This window comes from Balaenoptera musculus, chromosome 20 (assembly GCF_009873245.2).
Source record: "Balaenoptera musculus isolate JJ_BM4_2016_0621 chromosome 20, mBalMus1.pri.v3, whole genome shotgun sequence".
Taxonomy (NCBI): Eukaryota; Metazoa; Chordata; class Mammalia; order Artiodactyla; family Balaenopteridae; genus Balaenoptera; species Balaenoptera musculus.
This window is the reverse complement of record NC_045804.1, coordinates 32,825,068-32,849,992: the sequence shown is the minus strand read 5'-3', so window position 1 is coordinate 32,849,992 and position 24,925 is coordinate 32,825,068. Positions and strand designations below refer to the sequence as shown.

At 40.7% G+C, this 24,925-nt stretch overlaps 1 protein-coding gene across 1 annotated transcript; it reads left to right on the top strand.

Annotated features, from left to right (window-relative positions):
* The first annotated feature begins 7,038 nt into the window (after window positions 1-7,038).
* On the top strand, window positions 7,039-24,569 carry COIL (coilin). The gene is made up of 7 exons (XM_036837510.1): window positions 7,039-7,301; window positions 15,360-16,464; window positions 16,588-16,674; window positions 17,170-17,217; window positions 19,112-19,181; window positions 21,849-21,937; window positions 23,615-24,569. The coding sequence occupies exons 1-7, from the start codon at window positions 7,057-7,059 to the stop codon at window positions 23,723-23,725; spliced, it is 1,755 nt and encodes a 584-aa protein (XP_036693405.1). The 5' UTR covers window positions 7,039-7,056; the 3' UTR covers window positions 23,726-24,569.
* The last annotated feature ends 356 nt before the right edge of the window (window positions 24,570-24,925 follow it).

Genomic DNA, 24,925 nt, shown 5'->3' with positions numbered 1-24,925 from the left:
AATAGTAACACCAAAGATCACAGATCACAAATCACCGTAACAAATATAATAATAATGAAAGTTTGAAATATTGGCAATTTGTGAAGTATTTCCAAAATGTGACACAAGATACAAAGTGAGCAAATGTTATTGGAAAAATGGCAGCAATAGACTTCCTTGAAACAGGGTTGCCACAAACCTTCAATTTGTGAAAAATGCAATACCCGTGAAGCACAATAAAATGAGGCATGCCTGTATCTACAACTATTTACATAGCATGTATTAGGTATTATAAGTAATCTAGAGATGATTTAAAGTATATGGGAGATAATATGCAAATACCACACTATTTTATATGAGGGACTTGAGCATTTGTGAATTTTGGTATCTGTGGGGTGTTTTGGAGCCAATCTCCTATAGATACTGAGGGGCGACTGGATATAACATTAAAAGTGTTATTTTTAAATCATGGGATGGGCTTATTCAGCAGAAGTAATGGAGGAGAGGGAATTCCCTGATAAAATGACGGAGTAAAAATCAACTAGAAACTATGGTTGATAAAAGGCAGGGATCAAAGGGATAAAAGGCAGGCATTGACAGGGAAGGGATATGAAATTTCCTGGGGTAGTGGTAATATTGCACATTTTGATAGGTGTGTTAACAAAGAAAATTCAGCTGAGTAAAATTTTTTTTTTTTCTGGCCATGTCTTGCAGCATGCGGGATCTTAGTTCCCTGACTAGGGATCAAACCTGTGCCCGCTGCATTGGGAGGGTGGAGTCTTAACCACTGGGCCGCCAGGGAAGCCCCCTCAACTGAGTAAATTTAAAGATCTTATTGGCTTTATTCAGTGATTCATGAATCAGGCATCACTCAACCTAGCAGACAGAAAAGAGCTCCAATGTACAAAATGAAAGAATTTTATAGGTAGAAAGGAGCAGAATGAGGAAGTTATACAGACAAAAAAGTGGGTTGGTTATTGCAAGTTTACTTGCCTTTACGGGATGGCAGGAGTCTATCAGGCAGATTAACTAGGGCTGAACAGGCAAATCCTGATGGACTGGTTTAAGATTCCATTTCTGGGACAGCCAAAACTGTAATTAAGTCTCGGTTTGGTGATGTGGGGCTTAGCATAAGTGACTTCATTTGGGTCCTGTTGTCTTGTTTTTAACAGGTGTTTGGATTACAACAGATGTATATATTTGTCGAAACTCAGCAAACATACACTTGATTTGTTCATTTCATAAAAGGCAAATTTTGCTTGAAAAGGAAAAATTGTAAACAAAACTTCACCTTTAGTTAATCATATGGGTTTGAAGTGTTTAGGAGGAAGTGTATACAATCTTTAAAATGAATCCAAAATATACGATGGAATGATGGGTGGAAAGAGCAATGAATAGATGGATAAATATGTGATAAAGCAAGTATTATAGTAAGATGTTAATGGTAGAGTAGGGATGGCAGGTATATGGGTGTTCACTATATATTTTTTTCAACCTTTATATGTGTCCGGAAATTTTTATAATAAGATATAAGGAAAAAGTCAGCTAGGAAAAAGTAGGACTAGACCTCTGGTGGATTGTAGAAGTCCATTCTTAAAATGCCTTAGGACTTGAAATGCATACTATTTCATCTGTTTAAGTTTTTGACGATATAAGCAAAGGCTAACCAAACAAGGGAATCCCCAAAATGCTCTTATGACACAAGAATCACCAAACAATGAGTCACTTACAGTGGCTGTGTAGATAAATGTGGTGTTAAGTACGGCAAACTGTGAGTAGGTGCCCTATAATCTCCATTTTAATCTGGCCTTCAACACTGGGTGGTCTTTTATAGGGCAAACACTAACATATTCCCTTTTCTTTACAGTTTATAATCACTAGAATCAAAGCAACAAAACACACCTGGGAACCAAGTGAAAGATTATTATTCTAAGAGCCAGTAGTAAAGTTCCTCCCAAGAACTGGAATGGTCTTTGTTTAAGAAAAATATCTTTTTGAATGAAATAATGTCATTTGCAGCAACATGGATGGACCTAGAAACCATCGTACTAACTGAAGTAAGTCAGAAAGAGAAAGACAAATATCACTTATACGTGGAATCTAAAATACGACCCAAATTAACTTATGTATGAAACAGAAACAGACTCAGACGTAGAAAACCAATGGATGATTACAAAAGGGAAAAGGGTGTGGGGAGGGATAAATTAGGAGTTTGGGGTTAGCAGATACGAACTACTATATATAAAATACATAAACAACATGGTCCTACTGTATAGCACAGACAATTATATTCAATATCCTGTAATAAACGATAATGAGAAAAAAAGAAACCTATTGGTTCCTTGACATTAGGAGGTGGGAGCTGAGAGTATAGGGCAAGCCAAGGCAACAAAGAATTGCTAAACTGTGCTGCACAGGAATATGAGAGGAATTTGGTTTCCTTCTAGGAGAGGAAAGAAGAGAGATAGATGAAAAGAAGGGGACTGTGCAGAAAGACCAGCAAAAGAGTCAAGACCGAAGAGCCAATGGAATTTTCTCTCATGGAGAGTGGCAAAAGAACATTTTTTAAGGTGATGCTTGTGGTTCAGTTTGAACTTGCATTTCTGTGATGTAAACTCATCTTCTCGGGACAGATCAAAAATGTAATAGAGCTTTGGGGGAGGCAACAGGATTGGAAGAAATCTATTGGGAACTTATCTCAAAACTGTTTGCAACAATACTTTATTTTTTAAATTATATGTTGGGGAAGGGTATGAGAAGCTGATGGAGGCTCTTTGGCTGGGGGCTCGTTAAAGGCCCTCCCAGTGAATTTTCAGAGCATAGGCTTGCAATCCAGGGTGTTACATGGCAGTCTCTTCCCTGTGTGTCTTCACACCATCTTCCTTCTGTGTGTGTCTTTCTCTGTGCACTTAAACGTGCTGTTCTCCCTGTATGGACTGCCCTTTTGCATGTTTTCTCTCCCCTGCACCTGACTAGTTACTATTGAGACTTCAGCTGTCAGTTTAAATGTCACTTCCCAGGGAAGCCTTTCCCAACACTGCAGACTAGGTGAAGTCTGCATAGGATCTCACAACATCCTGTACCTCTACTTCCTGATGCTCATCGTAATTGTTTTAAAATAATCATTTGTGTGGTTATTTATTTTATTTTCCTCACTAAACTGTGGACACCATGAGATTGAGGATCAGTCTGTCCTGGGTGGTTGGCCAAACAGACCCTGACCATGAAGTAGTATTTGAGAGTATCCTATGAGAGCCATGCAGCCCTATTGAAACTCCTCTGCCGTGGTATCACAGAGGCAAACAGCATTTTGCCTTTTTCCAAGTTTGGGATAAATTATTCTTTTATTGTATGCAGGGCCTCAGAGGCACCAGCATATTCAGGGAGCTATAAGTAATAAGGGAATTGTTGGAGAATAAAGTACAAGGGGTCTTGGTTGGTCTGGATCAGAATGCAGCTACTGCTGACAAGCTACTAATTCAAGATTCACTGCAGGTGGTGTGAATCCGGGGAAGAGGATTAGGCAGGCAGTCACATGACCAGATCTGCGGGGGCAGGCAATTTTGTTTCATAGTTGCAAAAAAAGTGTTTTTTCTCTTCTTTAGGGCTAATTTCCTGAAGGAACCGGGCTAAACGCCATAGCAACTATTTCCAAAACTCTAACAGGATGATAGCAGGCAGGGAATCATAACAAAGCCCCCAAGTCAAGGAGGAGGGAAGATAAAAGTGCGCTTGACAAAGCTGAGTGAGAACAGGAAAATATGAGAGAAGAAATGGACTAGAAATAATTCTTAGGAGCAAGGAAAACCCAGAGAGGCCAATGCTATTTTTCATGCTCCTTATTTTCAGCTTCAGTTTCTAAATTTAAATCCTATAGGTGCAACAACAGGAATTCAACTCTATATGTGGGGTGTATCAGAATGCACCTTGTTTCTCAAATTTCCAAACTCAGATAAAAATAAATCAGGGACCAGGGACAAATGAGTTTGCTTGAGTCCATTCTTACATGTCAACCAGGATGGGAACTTCCACCGGTGGCAGCAGCAAGGAGGAGCTTCTCTGCCACTTGCGCCTTCAGGTGTTAACACAGCCCAAGTAAGGAACTTGGACTTCAATCCCCACCTGCAGTACCTCCCCTCCCCCACTAGAGCAGTGTCAGAGAAAGACAGCTAAAACAGAATAAACAAGATCCAGAATCTCAGACCATAATATGAAAATGTTCAGATTTCAACTTCTTCAATTTCATACCCAGAACCAGGAAGATCTCAAACTGAAAAAAAGACAATTAATAGATGCCGACACAGAGATAATGGTGATGTTAGAATTATCTGACAAATATTTTAAAGCAGACAGGATAAACATGTTGAAATGAGTGAAAGAAAAGAAAGACTCAGCAAGGAAATAGAAAGTCTCAGCAAGGAAATAGAAAGTCTCAGCAAAGGAATAGAAGATGTAAAGGAGAACCGGAAGGAAATTTTAGAACTGAAAAATACAATTACCAAAGTAAGAAGCTCAGTGGATGGACTCTACAACAAAATGGAGGGGAGAGAGGAAATAATCAGTGATCTAAAAGAGAACAATAGAAAATTCGCAATTTGAACAACTGAGAGAAAATAAAGTTAAAAAAAAAAAAGAGCCTCAAGGATCTGTGGGACTATAATAAGAGATCTAATGTTTAAGCGATTGGAATCCTAGGAAGAGAGGATGAAAAAGTACCCAAAGAAATAATGGCTGAAAATGCCCCAAATTTGGCATGAGATATAAACCTACAGATTCTCGAAGCTGAGTGAAACTCCAGCAGGATAAACCTAAAAAAATCCATGCCAAGACACAGCATAATTAAAATTTTGAAACCCAAAGACAAAAAAAAAATCTTGAAAGCAGAGAAAAATGACACCTTACCTATAAAGTAAAGACAATTCCAAGGATAGCAGATTTCTCACCAGAAACCACGGAGGACACACTCGAGGTTCCGGTAATAGGGGGAATGGTGGTGTTTTGCACATCTCCAGAAAGGAAACAAGACTAGCCAGGTAAACACTGCTTAGGTAACTTTCCATGTTTTGGAGTAGCAGTCTTCAAACTGGGCGTAAATGTGTCCTGAGGAGTCGCATGCACTTTCTAAGGAGAGGTAGTCCTGTGTGGTTTTAAGAGAATTCAGTTCATCTCCCTCTTTCACTGGGACTCCTTCCTACAGCTGATTGCCTCAGAATGTGCCTGTGCACTGTTTCTGTTCTCCTCAAAGTGTCTTTCTCCCTCCTGACCCCATCCACATAGCCTTACAGCACCTACTGTACTTGTTCGTTTCCACCAGCTATTATTAAATTTAGATTAACTTTAGGGAAACATGTAGTGGATTCTGCTGTAAATCATGTCCATAACAGCAATCATTCGTACAAAAAATGTAACAATGCCCTGAACTTGAGAACTCAGCTTCATTTTATTGGGATTAACTCTTCTTTCTTAGATGTTGATATGCTCTTCCAATTCTATCAAATGAATATTTATAAACATAATTGATTTCAACTATCAGATTAAATTGCTAATAAATCTATATATAATAGTTGACAATCATCCATCTCTCTATCCATCTGTCATCAATATACAGGTCTTTGATCATAATCCCCATTTTTATGGAATTGTCATTTTTACCCCCGTTTCATCTAATTTTAGCGCCATGGACCAGGCACCTCTAATTGTAAAAGTAAGTGGTATAATAATCACTTAGATCTTAGTAGAGCCTTCCCAGATATTGAGAAACTGAACAACTCTAGCGACTGGGTAAACACTTTCTTTGAAAGTCATGTGATTCCCAATTCTTTGTTTTTAACATTATTGAACCTAACTGAATTGTTGACTGAAGGAGTACTGAAAATAATTTTTAACGAACGATCTCTAGGTGATTTTAGTATGTAAGTTGGAAAGAGTTTTAAGGAATTGACTGATATAGCCAATAACATAAGTCCTTCCATTCTTATCTACTTACATAAATGAACATGTTTTCTCAGGGCGTCACATCTATAAAAACAAAAAATAGGTCCAGAATTGATGGGGAGCCCTGTCTCATTTAGCAATATCCATTCACAGAGACTTGGACTAATTAAAAAACCCCACACAGAGCTCCATTTATTTTATTAATAGATACGGTCCATGTCCATTTTATTTTCTCCGTTTAATAATTATGTAACAAAATGTGTGGCGTTTTATGCTATTTTGATCAATTGTGTACCTCTAATAATAGTAATAACTCAATCCAGAGGACCTAGAGCATTAGGGTCACAGGAAAATAAAACTTAAAAAAAAAATTTTTTAAACGTATCTACTGACTGCAAGGTATTAGCCACGTACTTAGTCCAGTGACCTTGGGGAAGTTACTTAACCTCTCTGAACTTTTTGTTGTTTTTTAATCTTCAAAATGGGAATAATAATAGCTCATAATTCATACCTTTGTCATGAAAACTAAAGGAGTTAATATATCATGTCGAAGAAATGGAATGGAAGTTCAAGTGATGTAAAATTTCTGATTCACTTACCTAAGAGTTAATAAGAGGATGTATTTTTTATATTTTAAAATTTGCATGGTGGTATGTATTAAACTGCTAAGGTATTTAAATTCCACTGGATACTTTTAAAAGAGTGATTAATGGTTTTATTTTAAAATGTCAATATTTACAATACATTAGGAATTACATCTTTTGCAACTCTGTATGATGAAACATTTTGTAAACTAGATGCATTGGGAGTTACGTTTTTGAAATTATTTTATGTATATGAGCAAATATCTTAGAAGAAGACCACAGCTGAGCAGTGCTTGTTTATCTAGAGAGTTGCCTAAATTCGGACCCTACGTAGGGCTCAGCAGGAAAGGAATAAAGGCATTTCGCTTATTCTCTTCCCTAGCCCTGTCTTGAGCGGATCTGAATCAATCCTGCTCCGCGTTCTCGTCATTCACAAAGCCTGGAGCAGCCATTTGCCATCAACAGGTGGCACCAGTTAACAGGCTCCAGGGGGCGGGCCCCGCGCACGCCTCTCGGCGGCCCAGTGGAGTCTCTCGGCTTCCGTTGCGCATCGAGCAAGATGGCAGCCTCCGAGACGGTTAGGCTACGCCTTCAATTCGATTACCCGCCGCCAGCCACCCCGCACTGCACGTCCTTCTGGCTTCTCATCGACTTGAACAGATGCCGAGTAGTCACGGATCTCATCAGTCTCATCCGCCAGCGCTTCGGCTTCAGTTCTGGGGCCCTCCTGGGCCTCTACTTGGAGGGGGGGCTCTTGCCCCCCACCGAGAGCGCGCGCCTGGTACGAGACAACGACTGCCTCAGGTGCGCGGGCGGGATGGGGGCGCTGCAGTGGGGCGCCGGGGACCCGCCTGCGCACGCCCGGGGGGAGCCTCCGGCGACTGGAGACCGCATGTGGGTGTGGGTCCGGGTGAGGGTCGGGGTGAGCTGGGGGGGGGGGGTGCTGTCAAACTGCACTTCCGTGAACCCCGGAGATTCTGATTGGTCCAGTCAGGTATGGGGCTCAGGAATCTGCCTTGTAACGAGCATCTTTCTCCGGGAAGCTTCTAATGCAGAAGGTTGGTGGACCACACTTGGAAAAACCCTGATCTTGGGTGTGGGCAGGGCTCGCGTTTCTTGCAGCCTTGACTTAGCAAGCGCTCATTTAGCCGGGCACTGTGTTAGGTGCGCGGGGTGCCGGGCGTGCCTGAGACCCCGCCTTCTCCCGGCAGCTCGCAGGGTCAGGTGCCGGAGACCCAAGCAAACGGACCAACAGTCATGTTTTCTTCACCGCTTGCAGCGTGTCCAATCTCTGAGCTCCTGTGATACCCCCTGGGACTGGTGGGCGTCATTCTGTGTCTCACCTGGGTTCACTTAAATAGGTGTTTGGAACCTTTTGGGTTGTGAATTGGGAAACAAAATAGTTTTAAATATGCTTTTGGAAGTTTTAAAAAATGATACTGAGATGAGTATCAAGGAGCGGTTGTGGTGTAAATTGCTCACGTGTGGCTGATTTGTCTCAATAAAATGGTAAGACATGATCATTTCAGTTCGGATTCATATCTTGGACTGATTTATTCAGGGCTTCTTTTTAAAAGCTTCATCTACAGTGAAAAAAATTCTAGAGTTGTGAACCAGGCTACTTCTGCTTGCCATTTGTTGCATGTTGAATATTCCTTTCCCCAGAGTATGTCAGATTCATAAGATTTCTTCAGAGCATCAGGGAATTTAACTTGGAGCAACTGCTATATCTTTGAGCATATGTGAGTCTTTCTCTCTTTGAAAAGCAGGAACACTGATTTACTAATAATGTTTAGCTGTTTCCAGTGACAATTTGAAAAAATCCAAGTTTCAAAAGAGGTCTTCTTCCTTTTTATTCACTGTGAAATAGATCTCCATTCTCTCTGCAATTCAGGGCCTATTTAAATATTGCAGTTGTAAGGACTGCATCCTCTCCTGTTAAGTTTGCTTTCTGATCTATCTCCTGTCTAATGAATTAATAACTTGCTGATGGCTAACTGCAGTTATACCTCATTTAATGAATCATCTGGAAATTAGACTCTTTATAATGAAGTCAACAATGTCAAAAGCAAACCATGAAAGCTGTTATGGGAAATAAATACAGCACAATGGCAGGCAGAATTCCTCCTAAACAGCAGAATGCACAATTGCGTATGGCAAGAAATACCTCTGCAGCTAGCTTCAGTGGTAAATGGGGCAGACCTTAGGAAAAAGTTGAATTTGGAGAAGTTTTGTATGTTTTTGTGGTTTCATGTCCATAGTCATTCTCTGTCTTCCCCTGACAGACTCACTTTTCTTCAGAGCTACAGAAGAAAACAGTTTCTTTTCTCAAAGGTACCCAATATTGTTGGAGTAGACCAAAATAACTAGTTTTGTGTTTCTGTGTATTATCTTCTTGTGTCATGTGGACTGGATAATTATCTGACCAGATAATCATACCAGGTTTTGCTGCTAAGTGCAGAAGATGGTTGAGAAAGAAGAGATCATCGTGGAACGCAAATGGTCAGGGAATTTCACAGTACCTTGAAGGTTGGATAGCCTTGTACAGTTGTGGAGGCAAAAGCTACCCTGACTTGGTGAAGGGATGAGTTTGACCAGCAGAAGAATTCTGTTGGGATTGCCAGGAGTGCTGAGAGAGCTCTCATGAGGAAAAGCGGGGCCTGGTTGTGGGAATCCTGAGACCCAGCCCTGGAGGCGCGAGCATCTCCACGCTTGTGTGCCACGGCCACTTCCTCACAGCCCCTTCTTTTGAGCCCCCAGAATCTGACTTCCTCTGCCCCCAGGCTGCTAACATGGAGCTCCTGAAGGCGGTCTCCATCTCCCCTGGGAGGAGGAAGTGCTCCCATTTGCCTGGAGCCCCATCCGTCTGCTAGGGCTGCTCTAACAAAACACCACAGGCTTAAGCAACCGAAATTTCTCTCTCACAGTTCTGGAGGCTGGAAGTCCAAGGTTAAGTGTTGGCAAGTTTTGTTTCTGCAAGTTTTGTTTCTCTCTGCTTGGCTAGTATGTGTCTCTCTTCTTACTGTGTCCTCACATGACCTTTTTTCTGTCCTCAGAAAAAGGCACGTGACCTGGTGTCTCTTTGTGTGTCCAGATTTTCTCTCTCATAAGGACACCAGTCAGATTGGATTAGGGCCCGCTCTCAACGGCCTCATCTTAACTTGATTACCTCTTCAAAGGCCCTGTCTAAATACAGTCACATTTAGAGGTACTATGGATGAGGGCTTCAGCATAAGAATTTTGAGGGGACACAGTTCATCCCATAACACCCCCTGAAGAGAGCTTCACAGAGGCCTGGCTGCAGCACCTGGAGAGCAACCAGCTGGAGTGAGAGCTCCCTGTTGAAGAGTCATTCTGTGCGGAAACAGAATGCCTTCTCTCCTCTGGCACTCTTTTGACTGTGCGGCATTTAATACTGATTATTAAATACTGAACATTAGGGCTTCCCTGGTGGCGCAGTGGTTGAGAGTCTGCCTGCCAATGCAGGGGACACGGGTTCGAGCCCTGGTCTGGGAAGATCCCACATGCCGCGGAGCAACTGGGCCCGTGAGCCACAATTACTGAGCCTGCGCGTCTGGAGCCTGTGCTCCGCAACAAGAGAGGCCGCGATAGTGAGAGGCCCGCGCACCGCGATGAAGAGTGGCCCCCGCTCGCCGCAACTGGAGAAGGCCCTCGCGCAGAAACGGAGACCCAACACAGCCATAGATAAATAAATAAATTAAAAAAATTAAAAAAAAAAAATACTGAACATTAGAGATGAGCTCTCATTTCATGTTGCTGTGATCAGTGGCTCCTTGGATAGCCAGCCAAGCCCCTCTTGACATGTCTGTGAGGCTGGCAGTGGGAGTGAAGAAGACAGAGTATCTGAGCCAGGCTGAGGGCAGTTTGGTTTCCTGAAACCTCGGGAGCCAGAGAAGGTACTTGCCATTAAGGCTGCCGATCCTTGTGCAGCTCTGGGTCTCTTGACGCTAAATGTCGTTTTGTAGCGTGCTGATGGTTTTGGGGATTTAGAATACTGAGAGCTCTTCTCTCATGTTCAGGAGCGTGTTTGTCCAGTGCCCATGGGTAAACAGAGACCAGTGGAAGTTAGGCCTGGGCTGCTTTCATTGTGGAACATTCATAGTCCCTTCCTATTCTTTTATTAAAACAAAGCAAACAAAAAGGCTTATTGTTAAAAAAAAAATTATACTTCAAAATAGTTCAGGGTACAAAATCCCTTATTTCTTTTCTCACGTACTCTTCCTACACCCCACTCTCCAGAAGTATCCTCAGTTAAATTTGGAGTGTCCTTTCCATACATATACAAACATATATACTTACACTTTTTAAATACACATGTCATTATAATATACATTTTTTCCTGCACCTCACTTTTTTTTTTACCTAACGTATCTTGGGTATCTTTCATTTTAGTATATACGATATGTGATGCAATCGCTACATCATTCTTTTTAAATGCTATATTATTCCTTTGCATGACCATATTAATTTATTTAACCAGCCCCTTATTAATGGACATTTTAGGTTGTAATCTTAGTTTGACTGGGCTTCTATAATAAAAATACCATAAACTGGGTAGCTTATAAACAACAGAAATTTAATTCTCACAGTTTAGAGGCTGAGGAGCCCAAGATCAAGGTGCCAGCAGACTCATGGTCTGGTGAGGGCTTGCTTTCTGGTTCACAGATGGTACCTTTTTCCTGTGTCCTTACATGGTGGAAGGGGACTAGGGAGCCCTGGGGGTCTCTTTCATAAGGGCGCTAATCCCATTCATGAGGGCTTTACCCTTATGATGTAATCGCTTCCCAAAGGCCCCATCTCCTAACACCATAACATTGGGGGGTTAGGATTTCAACATATGAATTTGGGGGGAACACCAAAACATTCAGACCTTGGCAGTTGTCGTCTGGTTTTCACTGTTACATACTGCTGTGGTGAGTATTCTTCTATATCTTTGTGTACTTGGGCAATGATTCAGTAAGATACATTTCCAGAAGGGGTACTCCTTGGTCAAATTTTAAAATTTGATAAGTACTGTCAAGTTGGCCTCCAGAAGAGTTGTACAGGTCTGTATTTATGCCAAAAATATATGAGTTACTTTTGTTCAATATGGTGTGAAAGGTAAGAGAGCAGAGTGATTAAGAGCTCAGGGTCTGGAATCAGAACCCTGGATTCAGATCTTGGCTCTATGACTCATTAGCTGTGTGCCCTTGGTCAGGTAACTTGCTTCTCTGAAGGTGGTAATGCAGGGCACTGCAAGCAGCAGCTAGACAGGAGGGAGGCTGCAGGGAACAGGTGGGACCTAAAGAGATTGCAGGTCCCTGCTTTCACCCTTTTTGTTGAATTTCACCTCCATTTGATGGGACAAGTTCATTAAAAGCCCACCAACTCCTGCCCTCAGAGGACTAACAACATTCACTGTATTGATAAAAATTAGAGCTAATGTGTAGATAGCACTTGCTCTGAGCCCAGCACTGCTCTAAATATATATGATAGCTCATTTGAGTACTATAGTTATTACTGTTACCCCCATTTGTACAGATGAGAAAAGTTGAGGTAATGATATTTTAAAATTTTAACTAAAGGCAGAAGAAGGATTTGAATCCAGTCACTTTGGCCTTGGCAGGCAATGGCTAGTGGGAGTGGGGAGGTGTCAGGCAGTGCAGATGGGCATGTCTTATTTATGTATGAAAGAATCCTAGAGGTGCACTTGCAGATTTAAAGGGAATACCTTGCATTTTGATACTAGTGCCCAGTTTGCCCGGCAAAGAGTTTGAATGAACAGTGGAGAGTCTGTTTTAAACATTTCTTGGAATCAAATCTCTTTCATTGCTAATTATACAGGTAATTCACTTTTCTTTGTAAAAGGACAGTTACATTTGTTGTCTGTGATCCAAGTGGAGAAATGAAGAACATTGCCAGGGAAAGTGTCCACCCTGAAAAGAACGGTAACTGAGCAGACCCAGGTGGAAAGTTTTTTGTTCTCTGGATGGTGTTCTGTTTCTCAGTCTTAATATGTTCCAAACTGAAATTATTCTCTTCAGGAGTAGCAGATAGCGAGGCTGCAGCAATCACAGGTCAAGTATCCACAGATCCATGATCTTCAGAATGGGTGAGATGATGACAGGAGCTGCTCTTGAAAGCGTGATGCTGTTGTAGGCTCCTGTGAAAGCCAGGGGTCCTGCCTACACGGGATGCAGCGCGTGCAGTGTTCCAGTGAATTAATGCACCACAGTGACTGAACAGAAGGTCTTGCATCCATTTTCAAAGTGTGAGGGAAAGTTTGGTGCTAATTGTCATCTCAGAATTGAAACTTGAATCATAGCATTGCTACAAGTGAAAACAAATTGATCAAGAATGTTATGGAAAGTTCCATATCCAGGAAGTTCCTAAGTAGGTCTTAGACTCACAGGATGCCAAACTAGCTTTTGCCCGTTTAAGAATTACTTCCTTGCTGCTAGGTGGCAAGGTCCACAGCTGAGAACAAGGGGTAGTGAGTTTTTATTTAAGTCCCTGCTCTTTCAGAGTTTTATTTCTCTCTTCATCCTACTCCTGGTATCAGTAGCTTTTATTTTATCTTCATTTGTATGTGTCTGTGTATTTATGTATTCTGAAGAATAATTGAGGATTTTTTTCAACTACCACATTGAGATAAATCCACAGGATTACTATACCTTAAAAAAATTTAAAGAATGCCTATAATCTATCTTATTACTCACCAATTGTACTTTATTTTCTATTTTTTTAAAATAAATTTATTTATTTTATTTGTTTATTTTTGGCTGCGTTGGGTTTTCGTTGCTGCGCGCGGGCTTTCTCTAGTTGTGGCGAGCGGGGGCTACTGTTCGTTGCGGTGCACAGGCTTCTCATTGCGGTGGCTTCTCTTGTTGCGGAGCACGGGCTCTAGGCCCGTGGGCTCAGTAGTTGTGGCTCCCGGGCTCTAGAGCGCAGGCTCAGTAGTTGTGGCGCACGGGCTTAGCTGCTCCGCGGCATGTCGGATCTTCCCGGACCAGGGCTCGAACCCGTGTCCCCTGCTTTGGCAGGCGGATTCTTAACCACTGTGCCACCAGGGAAGCCCTGTACTTTATTTTCAAATATGATTGTCGACATCTTTCCCTGGTCACTAAAAGTACTTGATGAAAGATATAGCTGGATGTAAATGTATTGAAAGAATAATGTATGTTTTTAGGAGACATTTTTTTAAAAATAAATTTATTTATTTTATTTATTTTTGGCTGCGTTGGGTCTTCGTTGCTGTGCGTGGGCTTTCTCTAGCTGCGGTGAGCGGGGGCTACTCTTTGTTGCAGTGAGTGGGCTTCTCATTGCAGTGGCTTCTGTTGTTGCAGAGCATGGGCTCTAGGCATGTGGGCTTCAGTAGTTGTGACATGTGGGCTCAGTAGTTGTGGCTCACGGGCTCTAGAGTGCAGGGTCAGTAGTTGTGGCGCACGGGCTTAGTTGCTCCATGGCTTGTGGGATCTTCCTGGACCAGGGCTTGAACCCATGTCCCCTGCATTGGCAGGTGGATTCTTAACCATTGCGCCACCAGGGAAGCCCCAGCAGGCATTTTTAAACACCCAGTACGTGCTTGACATTGACGACACTCACTCAGCTGTCTGTCACTGGGCTGTGCCTAATAGAATTAGCTGTTGCCAGTTCATGGAGGAACAGAATTCCTTTACTATAGTGAAATGATTTTGGATGAACTGTATATTAGTCAGAGTTCTCCAGAGAAACAGAAACAATAGGAGATGATATAGATATAGACATAGCTATAGCTCTAGGTACAGAAATGAGATTTATTATAAGGACCTGGCTCATGAGATTATGGAGGCAGAGAAGTCCCAAGATCTGCAGTCGGCAAGCTGGAGACCTGGGAAAGCTGATGATAAAGTTCCGGCCCAAGTGCAAAGGCCAGGAAAGCAGATGGTGTGTTTCAGTCTGATTCCTAGTCTGAGGCAGGAGAAGTTCTTCTGACGTCCCAGCTCAAAGATAGTCAGGCAGGGAGAGCGAATTTCCTCTTGCTCAGCCTTTTATTCTGTTCAGGCCTTCAGTGGATTGGGTGAGGGCCATTCACGCTGGGACCGTCTGCTCACAAAGGCACTCTATTTAGTGTACAAATTCAAATGTTAATCTGATCCTGAAACACCCCGACAAACATGCCCAGAACAATGTTTAACCAAATATCTGGTCACCGCAGGGCCTAGTCAAGTTGGCACATAAACTTAAGAATCACCAAATGTTATGGAATTTTACGATGGTTGTCAGTACCCCAGAGAACATAAATTATAAATTGTTTGGTGTTTTCCTAAATTTAAACAAAATAAAAATGAAATCTGATTTTTTTAAAAAGTAGCTTACAGCTAAAACCAAAAAGGGATAGTTAGCCTTATCACCATTTAGCGTAGGCACGTAATGTAGTGGAAAGATTGTGAACGTTGGCGTTAGACAAACAGGTTTGAATCCTGTTTCTGTGGCTTATTAGCTGTGGATCCTGGGCAGTTACGTGTCTGAACCGTAATTTTGTGATCTGTTTTAAAATGAAAGATACCTACTTCATGGTGGTGTTTAGATTAGGGAAAATCTATAGAAAATGTTTAGGATGCAGTAGTTGATCAATAAATAAAACTAGTCATTTGAAAGTTGACCATAAGTGATGCCATATAGGCCGTTTTGTTGAAAGTTGACCATAAGTGATGCCATATAGGCCATTTTGTTAAAAAGAGTCTTTTGTCCTTAAGTGATTTGACATTTTTTCATTGCCTGATGACAGTGACAGTTTGCAGTCCTCTTAGTATATAACTACATCCTGGAGACATGCTTATGAATTACTTACTAAAGCTTTCTCTCTTGTTCTTTTGATAGAGTTAAATTAGAAGAGAGAGGAGTTGCTGAGAGTCCTGTAACAGTTAGTAATGGTGATAGTACTCGTTTATTACCTAGAAAAGCAAAGAAGCGGGCATTTAAGCTGGAGGAAGATGAAGAAACCGAACTAGATTACAAAAATTCAAAGAAGCATTGGAAGAGGCATGAGAACAATAACAGTGAGAAGACCTTGGATCTAGAACCAAAAGCTGTCACAGATCAGAGTGTGAGTAAAAAAAACAAGAGGAAAAACAAAGCCACATGTGGTGTAGTGGATGCTGATGGTGGAGAGACCAAAAGAAAATCACCAAAGAAAAAGGAGAAATGTGAATATAAAAAGCAGGCAAAGACTCCCAAGTCTTCTAAAGCACAGTCAGTGAAAGAGTGGACCATCCTGAAGTGCAGTCCTCCAAAAGGTCCTCCTGCTAGAAACAGCCTTGTGAAAGCCAAAAGAAAAGGTCACACAGGCATTCATACAAAAGATAGTCCCGATTCCTCCTCAGAGTCTGAGTCTTATCATGAATCAACCAGTGATGGTCTCAGCAATGTCATCTTGGAGGTCAGACATTCCCCAGAGGAAATCTTGACTGAAGTATCAAAGGAAGGATCCTCTATGAAAACCACAACTGCAGACAAAGTGGCTGCAAAAACTGGTTTTCCCTCTACCCGCATCAAGGGCAAGACCTCCAGAACATCATCTTCTAGTTCAGACTCTAGTTCAGAGTCAGATGACCAATGTGTGATGTCAAAGAGTACCCCGGTGTGTACTGCAGATTTCTTAAAGACTGTAGGTCTCTTTGCAGGAAAACGTTGTCCAGGGCCATCCGCACAGGTTCCAAATGCTGCTGGATGGAAGCAGTCGGACTCAAATGGTGGCAGACAGGCCCTTGGTCCTCCTCCCAACGTGACTCTCCCCATCACTTTGGGAAGAGGTTGGAGTAGGGGAGAGGACCTTCTTTCTTGGAAGGGAGCGAGGGGTCGGGGTATGCGGGGCAGAGGTCGAGGACGAGGGCATGCTGTTCCCTGTGTTTTAAATAGAAATGCTGATTATCAGAAGCAACAGCAGTTGAATGAAATGGTGACAAACTCATCTACTGTTATCCAGGTAAGTATTATTTATCGTGAGTTTACCTCTTCCCCTTTCCTCACGTAGTGTTTCTGGAATTGACGTCATGGGTTCACAGTTTCTCACTAGTAACAAAATCACATGACTAATACTGTTTTTCAGAATCCCATAGAGACACACAAGAAGGACTACAGTCTCTTACCGCTTTTAGCAGCTGCCCCTCAAGTTGGAGAAAAGATTGCATTTAAGGTATATTTTTTAAAAACAACAGTAGTTACAACAAAAAAGATTATTCCCCCTCTAAATAAACTTACTCATTAGCATGTCAGGTTACATTTATATTTAATTTAATATAATTTATATTAATAAAATTTAATAAATTTATTAAACTAATTTATATTATATCATATTTATAATAACTCTTCCTGGATCATATCTTTCGTGTTCTCTTGCCTAGCATGTAGTAGGTGCCTAGTAATTGTTTTCTGAATGAGTAGAAATGTCTCAGCCTGGTGTCTGGAACATAGCAAGTGCTCAATAAAAACAGGCTCTACATGTCACCCCAAAAACCTCCCAAATCCAAAAAAACCTTTCCTACTGGAACCCCTGTTTTGCCACAGGCTCATGGTAGGGCTCCCAGAGTGGTGGAGTGGGCACCCCAATACTGCGTGTTTTGTTTTCTCAGGAGTAGGGGAAAGGAGCCACAGGGCATGTGTATTTGTGAGTTTTTTTCTTCTTTTTTAGCTTTTGGAACTAACATCCGATTATTCTCCTGATGTTTCTGACTACAAGGTAAGGTTCTTTATTTTAAAGTAATCAAATGTCAGTATATTAAAGAAGCTAAAGTCATATTTAATACTGCTAATATGGATAACATGGATTTTTATGGAGTAAATAATGTCATAAAGTAGAAAATAAAAATATTTTCAAAATGTAAACTTTTTGATAGTATCAAAAAGTCTCCCAGTGTTATTTTTCGTAATACTTGGGAAGAATATAGAATGAGAATGACAAATTTAATTTTTTTTTATTGCTCATTTATTTCTAATCAGCTTAGATACACAAAGTTATTTGAGTACCCCTCTCCTATGATCCTAAACTTTGAAAGAGAAAAATAGATAGCTCTCAGCCAGAAAATATGATTATTTTCAGCATAGGAACCTATTTCATATATTTGTGAATTACTACTGGTTATTATCGTCTAATATGGTTTGTTTTGCTTTACCAGTTAACCACAGGTAATTCACAAATACTATCCTTGGAATTTACTTACTTAATATTTGTATGGGACTTCATATTGGCATATGAACTTTATCACAGTTTTCAGTAAAAGTTTGACTCAATCAGTAATTACATGTTTCCTTCCCTTTCTCACCCATTCAAAATTTTGTTGAAAATCTTGTTAAAATGCATACTTTCTTATTTTGATGTGAGATTCAGAATGTAAGTCCATTTTTTTTAAGGGAATAATTGATACCGTTAATATAGTAATACAGATAAGGTATAAGAAGATTTGATTCAATCTGAGTTGATACCTTGGTAGCCTTTTAAAATCTTGGTAAGAATCTTTCTTCAAAAGCAGGCTAGAAGAAGAATCAGTTCATGAAGGGATTTGATTGGTTAGTTCTGGGTAACTGGTGTTTTATCATCTTTTTCATCTTAGCCCCTTAATATAGGTGACCACATAACTTATATAAATCAGAACACTTGTGAGTGAAAAGGATTAATATTGTATTAATAATTATACTGAAAGGAAATGTAAATGGACCTGTGTTGGGCAAACCAGGATGTTTTTTCACCCTGCCATAGATGACTAATTTAATTCTGTGGTACGTGAGGAAATGGAGATAAACGTGAATTGGTATGTCCCATAGCCTCTACCAAGTGTTGATGCTAGATGATATTGATTTTTTTAAAACTCATTAAATGGATGTTGGTCATTATAGTTATCATCTTGGAAAGCTATTTGCTTACTTTATTTCCCAGTATTTTTAGAACTTTTTTGAAGTTGCTTTCAAAACCGTTTCAAGGGTGAAAATCAATACCACTTTTTTGCTTTGATGTCAAGTACTGTTATCCAGCTAGATCATCGGGTTTATTCATTAAGCTTGTCTTTAAAAGTCAAATCTACCTTCAAAGAATGTAGTCTCCTCAGCCCCTAACCTGTCTCATTTGTATCCGTGGGATTTTAATTTATGGAGGTGACTGAGTGATGACACAGAGAAGTCAGTGCTACTGAGAAAGGAATTTAATACTTACATTTCCCGAGAGAAGAGGGGGGATGCCACAACAGGCAGGACCACAGGTGACAGCACCTGGTTGTGGCTGGGAGGCAGAAGCAGGAGGGAGGAGCTTTTATTGGGGTTTCCTTGGTGTAGGCAAGGCAGGGTGAGGGAGACAGCTTAGGATCGGCTAGTTTGACTAAGTAGCAGGCTGTGGGCTATAGGGGCTGTCCCTGTTTGGTACCTGCTCCTGGGATGATTGAGACCAGGGGAGATGCTGGCTTGGTATGTGGGAGTTTTATTTCAAATGCATGTTGATTTATTTAAAAACTTTTTTTGTTGAGATAAAACCCACATAACAAAACTCACTATTTAACTGTTCTAAAGTGTGCAACTCAGTGGTTTTAGTATATTCATAATATTTCACATGTTGATTTTTGACTTGGACTTTTGTTTTTTGAAAGGAAGGAAAAATATTAAGCCATAATCCAGAGACCCAGCAAGTAGATATAGAAATTCTTTCATCTTTACCTGGTGAGTGTTCTAGAAAAGAATCTGGCAATGTAGGCTCTTCACATCTACACTGGTTTCTAAACAGCTTTCACACACAGGCGCTGCTGTCTTCCTTGGCCCCCGTGGCTGCCTGGCACTCTGCATACCTCTGTCAGCACAGAGTGGCCGGGTGGGTGGGTGCTGCACTCCCACAAGTGGAGGTGCGTGTCTACTAAGAGTTGTTGGGTTTGTTCCCAGAGCTGTTAGGCACGTTGTTCTTGGTACTGTAGTTATGTAATTTCATAAAATTACATAAATTGATGAAAATTGATGGCAAAAAAAACTATGTCTGTGAAACCTAAGTTGAATGCTGACTCAGGATTGTTACTGAAAAATTCGCTTTTGAATTATATGTGGTGGGTCAGCTATAAGAGATTGGGAGGAATTTGGTAAAAATCTGGGAAGATTCTGCACTTACATTGCGTTGCCAGCTTTTGTATTCTTGCATCACTTAAAAAAAACCCCTCAAAACTCAAAAATTGTGGAAATTGCATATCTACATTAAGGATATGATTTTTAAAAGAAAGACAGCTCTAGTTGGTGGACTCATAAGACCTACTAGCTCTGTTTCAAAAGATTGGCAAATGAACATACTTCTGTGTGTTAAGTCAAAGTAAAATGTCTGAAGTATAAGTGTATCCACACTCTCACACATTATTTTAAATGGTTCCCTGCTTTATCCCTGATTCACCCCACCCATTATTGGTTCTGAAATCCTGGAATAAGAGGGCTTTTACTATATATGGCTTAACTGGGGTTGTGTTTGCAGGGGTCCCTGGCCAGGGAGTAGAGGAGATCTCTTTTTCTTTAGCAGACTCTAAGGAATTAATTATTTTCTGTTTGTGTTTAAATAAGGTAGGGAGTAAAAGATTCAAAACTCCAGTACATAGAAATCATTCAAAAAGGTTTTTCAGAGAATTCCCTGGCTGTCCAGTGGTTCGGATTCAGTGCTTTCACTGCCGGGGCCCAGGTTCAACCCCTGGTCGGGGAACAAAGATCACAGAAGCCGTGCGGTGCGGCCAGAAAAAACACAAACACACACACACACACAAGAACTTCCACTGGTTTTCCAGCTTTCTTCTGATTAGATTTCATTTGAAGAAATCCCCCTTCTTAGGAATGGTGGACAGAGGTTTGTCCATGGTCAAATTCTGTGGACACAGCCTGATCACTTCTTGTCAGGTGATTGACAGTGATGACATCCAGTTAGGACTTTTCTTTTTGGGAGCATCAAGAAACACTTTATCTGTTTTCTAGCAGAAGTACAGGTAGTCCTCACCTTGCATGGTTCTAATATACATGAATTTCAGTTACCATGGTTTAGTTAAATAAAACCAGCTCCCCAGTGACATTGGTATGTTAACTCTTAACTGTGAGTAATTGTATAGAGTACTGCTAGCTCTCCCGTCCACAAATCACTGCACAAATAACACATGGCCATATGATTAGTGACAAGTCACATCACTTCTTTCAAAGTCTGTTGGTGGTTGGTCACTGTGCATCTGTTACTCAATTCCCGTAACACAGCAAAGTGTGTAGTTGTGCTGCTTCCTTGTCTCTCAGTGATAAACCCACGTGACACTTCACAAAAATGGATAATTGAAATAGGGAATTGGCCAACAAAGATGAAAGCACAACAAAGAAACAAAAAGTGATAATGCTAAAAGTGACACCCAAATCGAGTTTAAGTGAAATCATAGAAGAAATAGCTCACTGTGGGAATGTTGACATTGAGCTTTATGTGAGCTTCTTGCCGTCAGCGAGGAAAGTGGTTGTAATGAGAGGGATGAGGACGTCCTAGAAGTGACATCAGCAAAAACTTCGCAAAACTGTGAAAAAGAAACTCTCAGAGCTATTGCGTGGCGTTAAAAGCTCGAAGAATAACAGACTGAGAGGAGTATGACAGTTGTGTAAGGCGTAGAAAAGATTCTCACTCTGTACTTGGTTACATGACAAGAAGGTGAGCACTGCTCAAACTACCCTCGATAAGTTTCTTACAAAGACATAGAAGACTTTAATTCCCAGTATTTCTGTTTTAAATTAGATCAGTGTACTACATAAATAGCAGTTTTAGTATTTTTTCATTTCCCTGTACAGTAAAGGTTTTAAAGTTTTGACAAAAAATTTAAAAGATCATGAGACAGTCATAAGTTTTCCATTGATTAAGATTGTTTTGCATGATTTCAGCCTGCATGGTCACTTTAACGGCCCCACGCTACCATGTAAAGTGAGGACTGCTGTATTACCAAGTAGGACGCCTGTGTGATTTCTGAGGACACAGCAAGATATAAGAACTTTGCAGAATTCACATTACCTTCCCTTGTTGAAACATACCAGCTATTTTGGGGATTATCTTGTGGTTACACGTTCTTTTCTGGGGTTACTAGTGGTAGCGTATCAAGCTCATTTCTTTTTGATGAAGGAAAGATTGTCACTGATCAAGAGCCGAGAAGCTCCTGTCTGTTGATGCAGGGTTTTCGAAGGCTCTCCCGTCACTGAGCACTCCATACTTCCATGTGTGTCCCCAGCCTCCACATCAATGGACAGTGTGTTTGTGGTTGTTTTTCTAATGATATGAATTCCCTGTAGAGGAACATTTCACTACTGGGAAATGACTTATTGTCTCTCCTTCCTACTGTCTGGTTTCAGCCGTGAAAGAACCTGGGAAATTTGATTTGGTTTATCACAACGAAAATGGAGCTGAGGTAGTGGAGTACGCTGTGACGCAGGAGAAGAGGGTAGGCACGCTTCTCTTCTTGGGATTGTTTGGTCGTCCACTCTCTTGACTGGCTACTGGTGACCTGGAAGGTGACATTGCAGCTTCCTGAACTGCCTGTATTAAAATCATAAAGGATCTCAGCCTTGGGGATCTCTGTCGTGCCTACAGGGTGGCTGTAACAGTGCCCAGTGCCAAGTTAGGATGCCATCTTGAATGTCAGAGAGCCTATAAGACAAGATGCACAAATAAATCTTATTTAAGAGGATACAGTTGCATAAAATCAGTTTTGGGAGTTCCCTGGTGGCCTAGTGGTTAGGATTCTGGGCTTTCACTGCCATGGCCCTGGTTCAGTCCCTGGTCAGGGAACTGAGATCCCACAAGCTATGTGGCACTGCCAAAAATCAGTATCAAATCAAATCAGATCAAATCACAGTTTTATAAGGGTGTCAGTAGAAAAGAGTAGCATTTTAACAACTTTTTATTGAAAAAAAAAGTACACATAAATGTACAGCTTGGGCGATTTTCACCAGTGAACATACCCCATGTAGTAACCAGCACCCAGATCAAGAAATAGCACCTGAGCAGCCCCTCCAGAAATCTCCATCACGCCTCCTTGCAGTTACTACTACCTCTCAAATGTTAACCATGATTCTGACTTATAACAGCACAGGTCATTTTGAAGAATGACATAAAATGATGAATCTGTCTTTTGATTTTGTTTCAGTCCTTAAATTTCCATTTTAGGAAATACATGGTTTAGAGCTCTGTAGGCGGCCAGACTTCCAGCGTTGCTGGAATGGCTGCCTCATTAGAGTATGGTAGCATTAAAGTGAAGAGAATTTATATTTAAGAAACCACTTCTTAAGGTGCTTATACTTGAAATGTTATGATATTATTCTGAGTTTTAGTGTTGCAGAGTCACGTTTTATCTGAAACGTGAATTTGTGGAAACCCTAAGCAGACTGTATGTTTTGCTTTGTCTTAGGGATAGATGACACTCAGGGATTTACTCCAAAAGCACATTTTTAGGGTCTGTGGTAGGCTCAGCAGATTTTGCCCAGTCTCCTGTACTTCTTCATTTGCAATATATGCAGCCCCACGTTTTTGTTGAAATGTGTTCTTGGAAACTACATTGGAAAATTAAACGTTGTAGGCTTTCCTCGTGGAGGCCTTACTAAACAGCGGCCTGAAGTAGGGCCTGTAATTACCTTTTTTGACACTAGATGGCTCTCATTATTCATATGGCCAATGTTAGCTTTGCTTTCTCTTGGTAAAATGTGAAATACCTCCTATTTTTAGGCAGCACAGGAAGAGAACTACAGAGCTGCACAAAAGGGCATCAACAGTATAGTGATAAACTTCCTGGGCCACATCTGCCTCCCAGGAGATCTGTGGGCTGCCTTTCCACAGAGGCTTGTTGGCCAAATCCTCCTGACCGCTTTGTAACCAGCTAGCTACCTCTCCCCGCACAGCCCCAGCTCTAAATCAAAGAAAGATAAAATATGTTTAATGTAAAATTTAGCTGCATTCTAGGTAAAAAAGACCTTCTACCCTAATTGAACTGAGTTTACTGGGACTCAAATTACTCCAGGTCTTCAAGCATTCTGCACAAATGGAAATTGACTTTTTAAATGACTACAATTCATACGACCTCAAAATGAAGTCTCTAAACTGAATATTTTCTGTTTTTCCTCAGATCACCATTTTTTGGAGAGAATTAATTGATCCAAGACTGATTATCGAATCTCCAAGTAACACAAAGTGCGGAGCTTCCCTGAGTATGACCGCGCCACCTCATGGTTTATAGATGTCTTATTTGTGAAAGTGACTATAACCTGAACTTTTTTTTTTTTTTTTTTTTTTAAAGAAGATTTGAGAGTTGTATGCATTTTTGGTTATCTTTATCACATAGGAAAAAATCTACCTCATCATTTAAAATAACATGGGTGTTGCTTTTTTAGACCTCTTTTTTTTCCGCAGGCTTAATTTTAGTAACAAAATTCAAAACATGACATTCTTCAGGCATTGTTTATGAAGCAATATGTATGGTTTCTTCTCTTTTTTATTTTTTTGGACCATCGAGTAGCCATTGTCAGTAGGAGTTTATAATACCAAGTACAAAAAAGTGCTGCATATCTTGTCTCAGTAAGTTTTATTAAGTAACATTTTAAAACGTGAAAGCATGTTACTTGACTTAATTTTTTAACATTTAAGATGTTCCATTCAGTATGGAACATCTTATACATTTCAAGTATTTTATACTTGTAATTGTCAAGAGTTAACCAGTAGTTGGGTTTATTGCAGGCAATGAGTTAAGGAATCCTTTCATACTCTTTTCAACTGTAAAATGAAGGATTCTTAGGGCCTGTGGAGAGCAGTGGAAATAAGTATGTGTGCCTGGGGAAGAACTGGGGCTCCACTCGGGGGAGAGGATTTACTGTGGGCTCAGACCAGGGTTATCTTGCTACAAGGTCCTGAGCACCTGGCTGAGTGTGCTGGAGTGAGGATCTTGAACAGAAACTTCCTTTTCTGTTATTATTCAGCACAGAGCTAAAAAGGCTAAAATATATAGTGTGAAAATTGTTTTCTTTTAACAAAACATCAGATCCCTCCTTCAGCTTTGCAGATTTTTAAATAAAGTCATATTGAACTAAACTTCTGTGCTGAGTCATCTTGTGCGGTTGAGTTTTGCAAATTGCTTTATATTGTTTTATAATAATGCAAAAGATTAAAAATTTCTGGAACGAGGTTTGCCTTGACTAAAGACTCTGGTGTTGCAAGGTTTAGTCCAGTGGAGTTTGTTAGATTTGGGAGCTATTGGACCAAAGGAGATGCTGTCCAGTTTTAATTTGCATGACATCGATACGTATCAAAGTGTGTATTTATTGATTTGAGAGGTATGACTCCAGAAAGAGTGAGATTAACATGAATGATGGGATCTTGGCACTGGGTTTCTTGTGTAAGCATGCTTTCTTTCCAGGGTTTGGAAAACAAGACAAATAGTAAA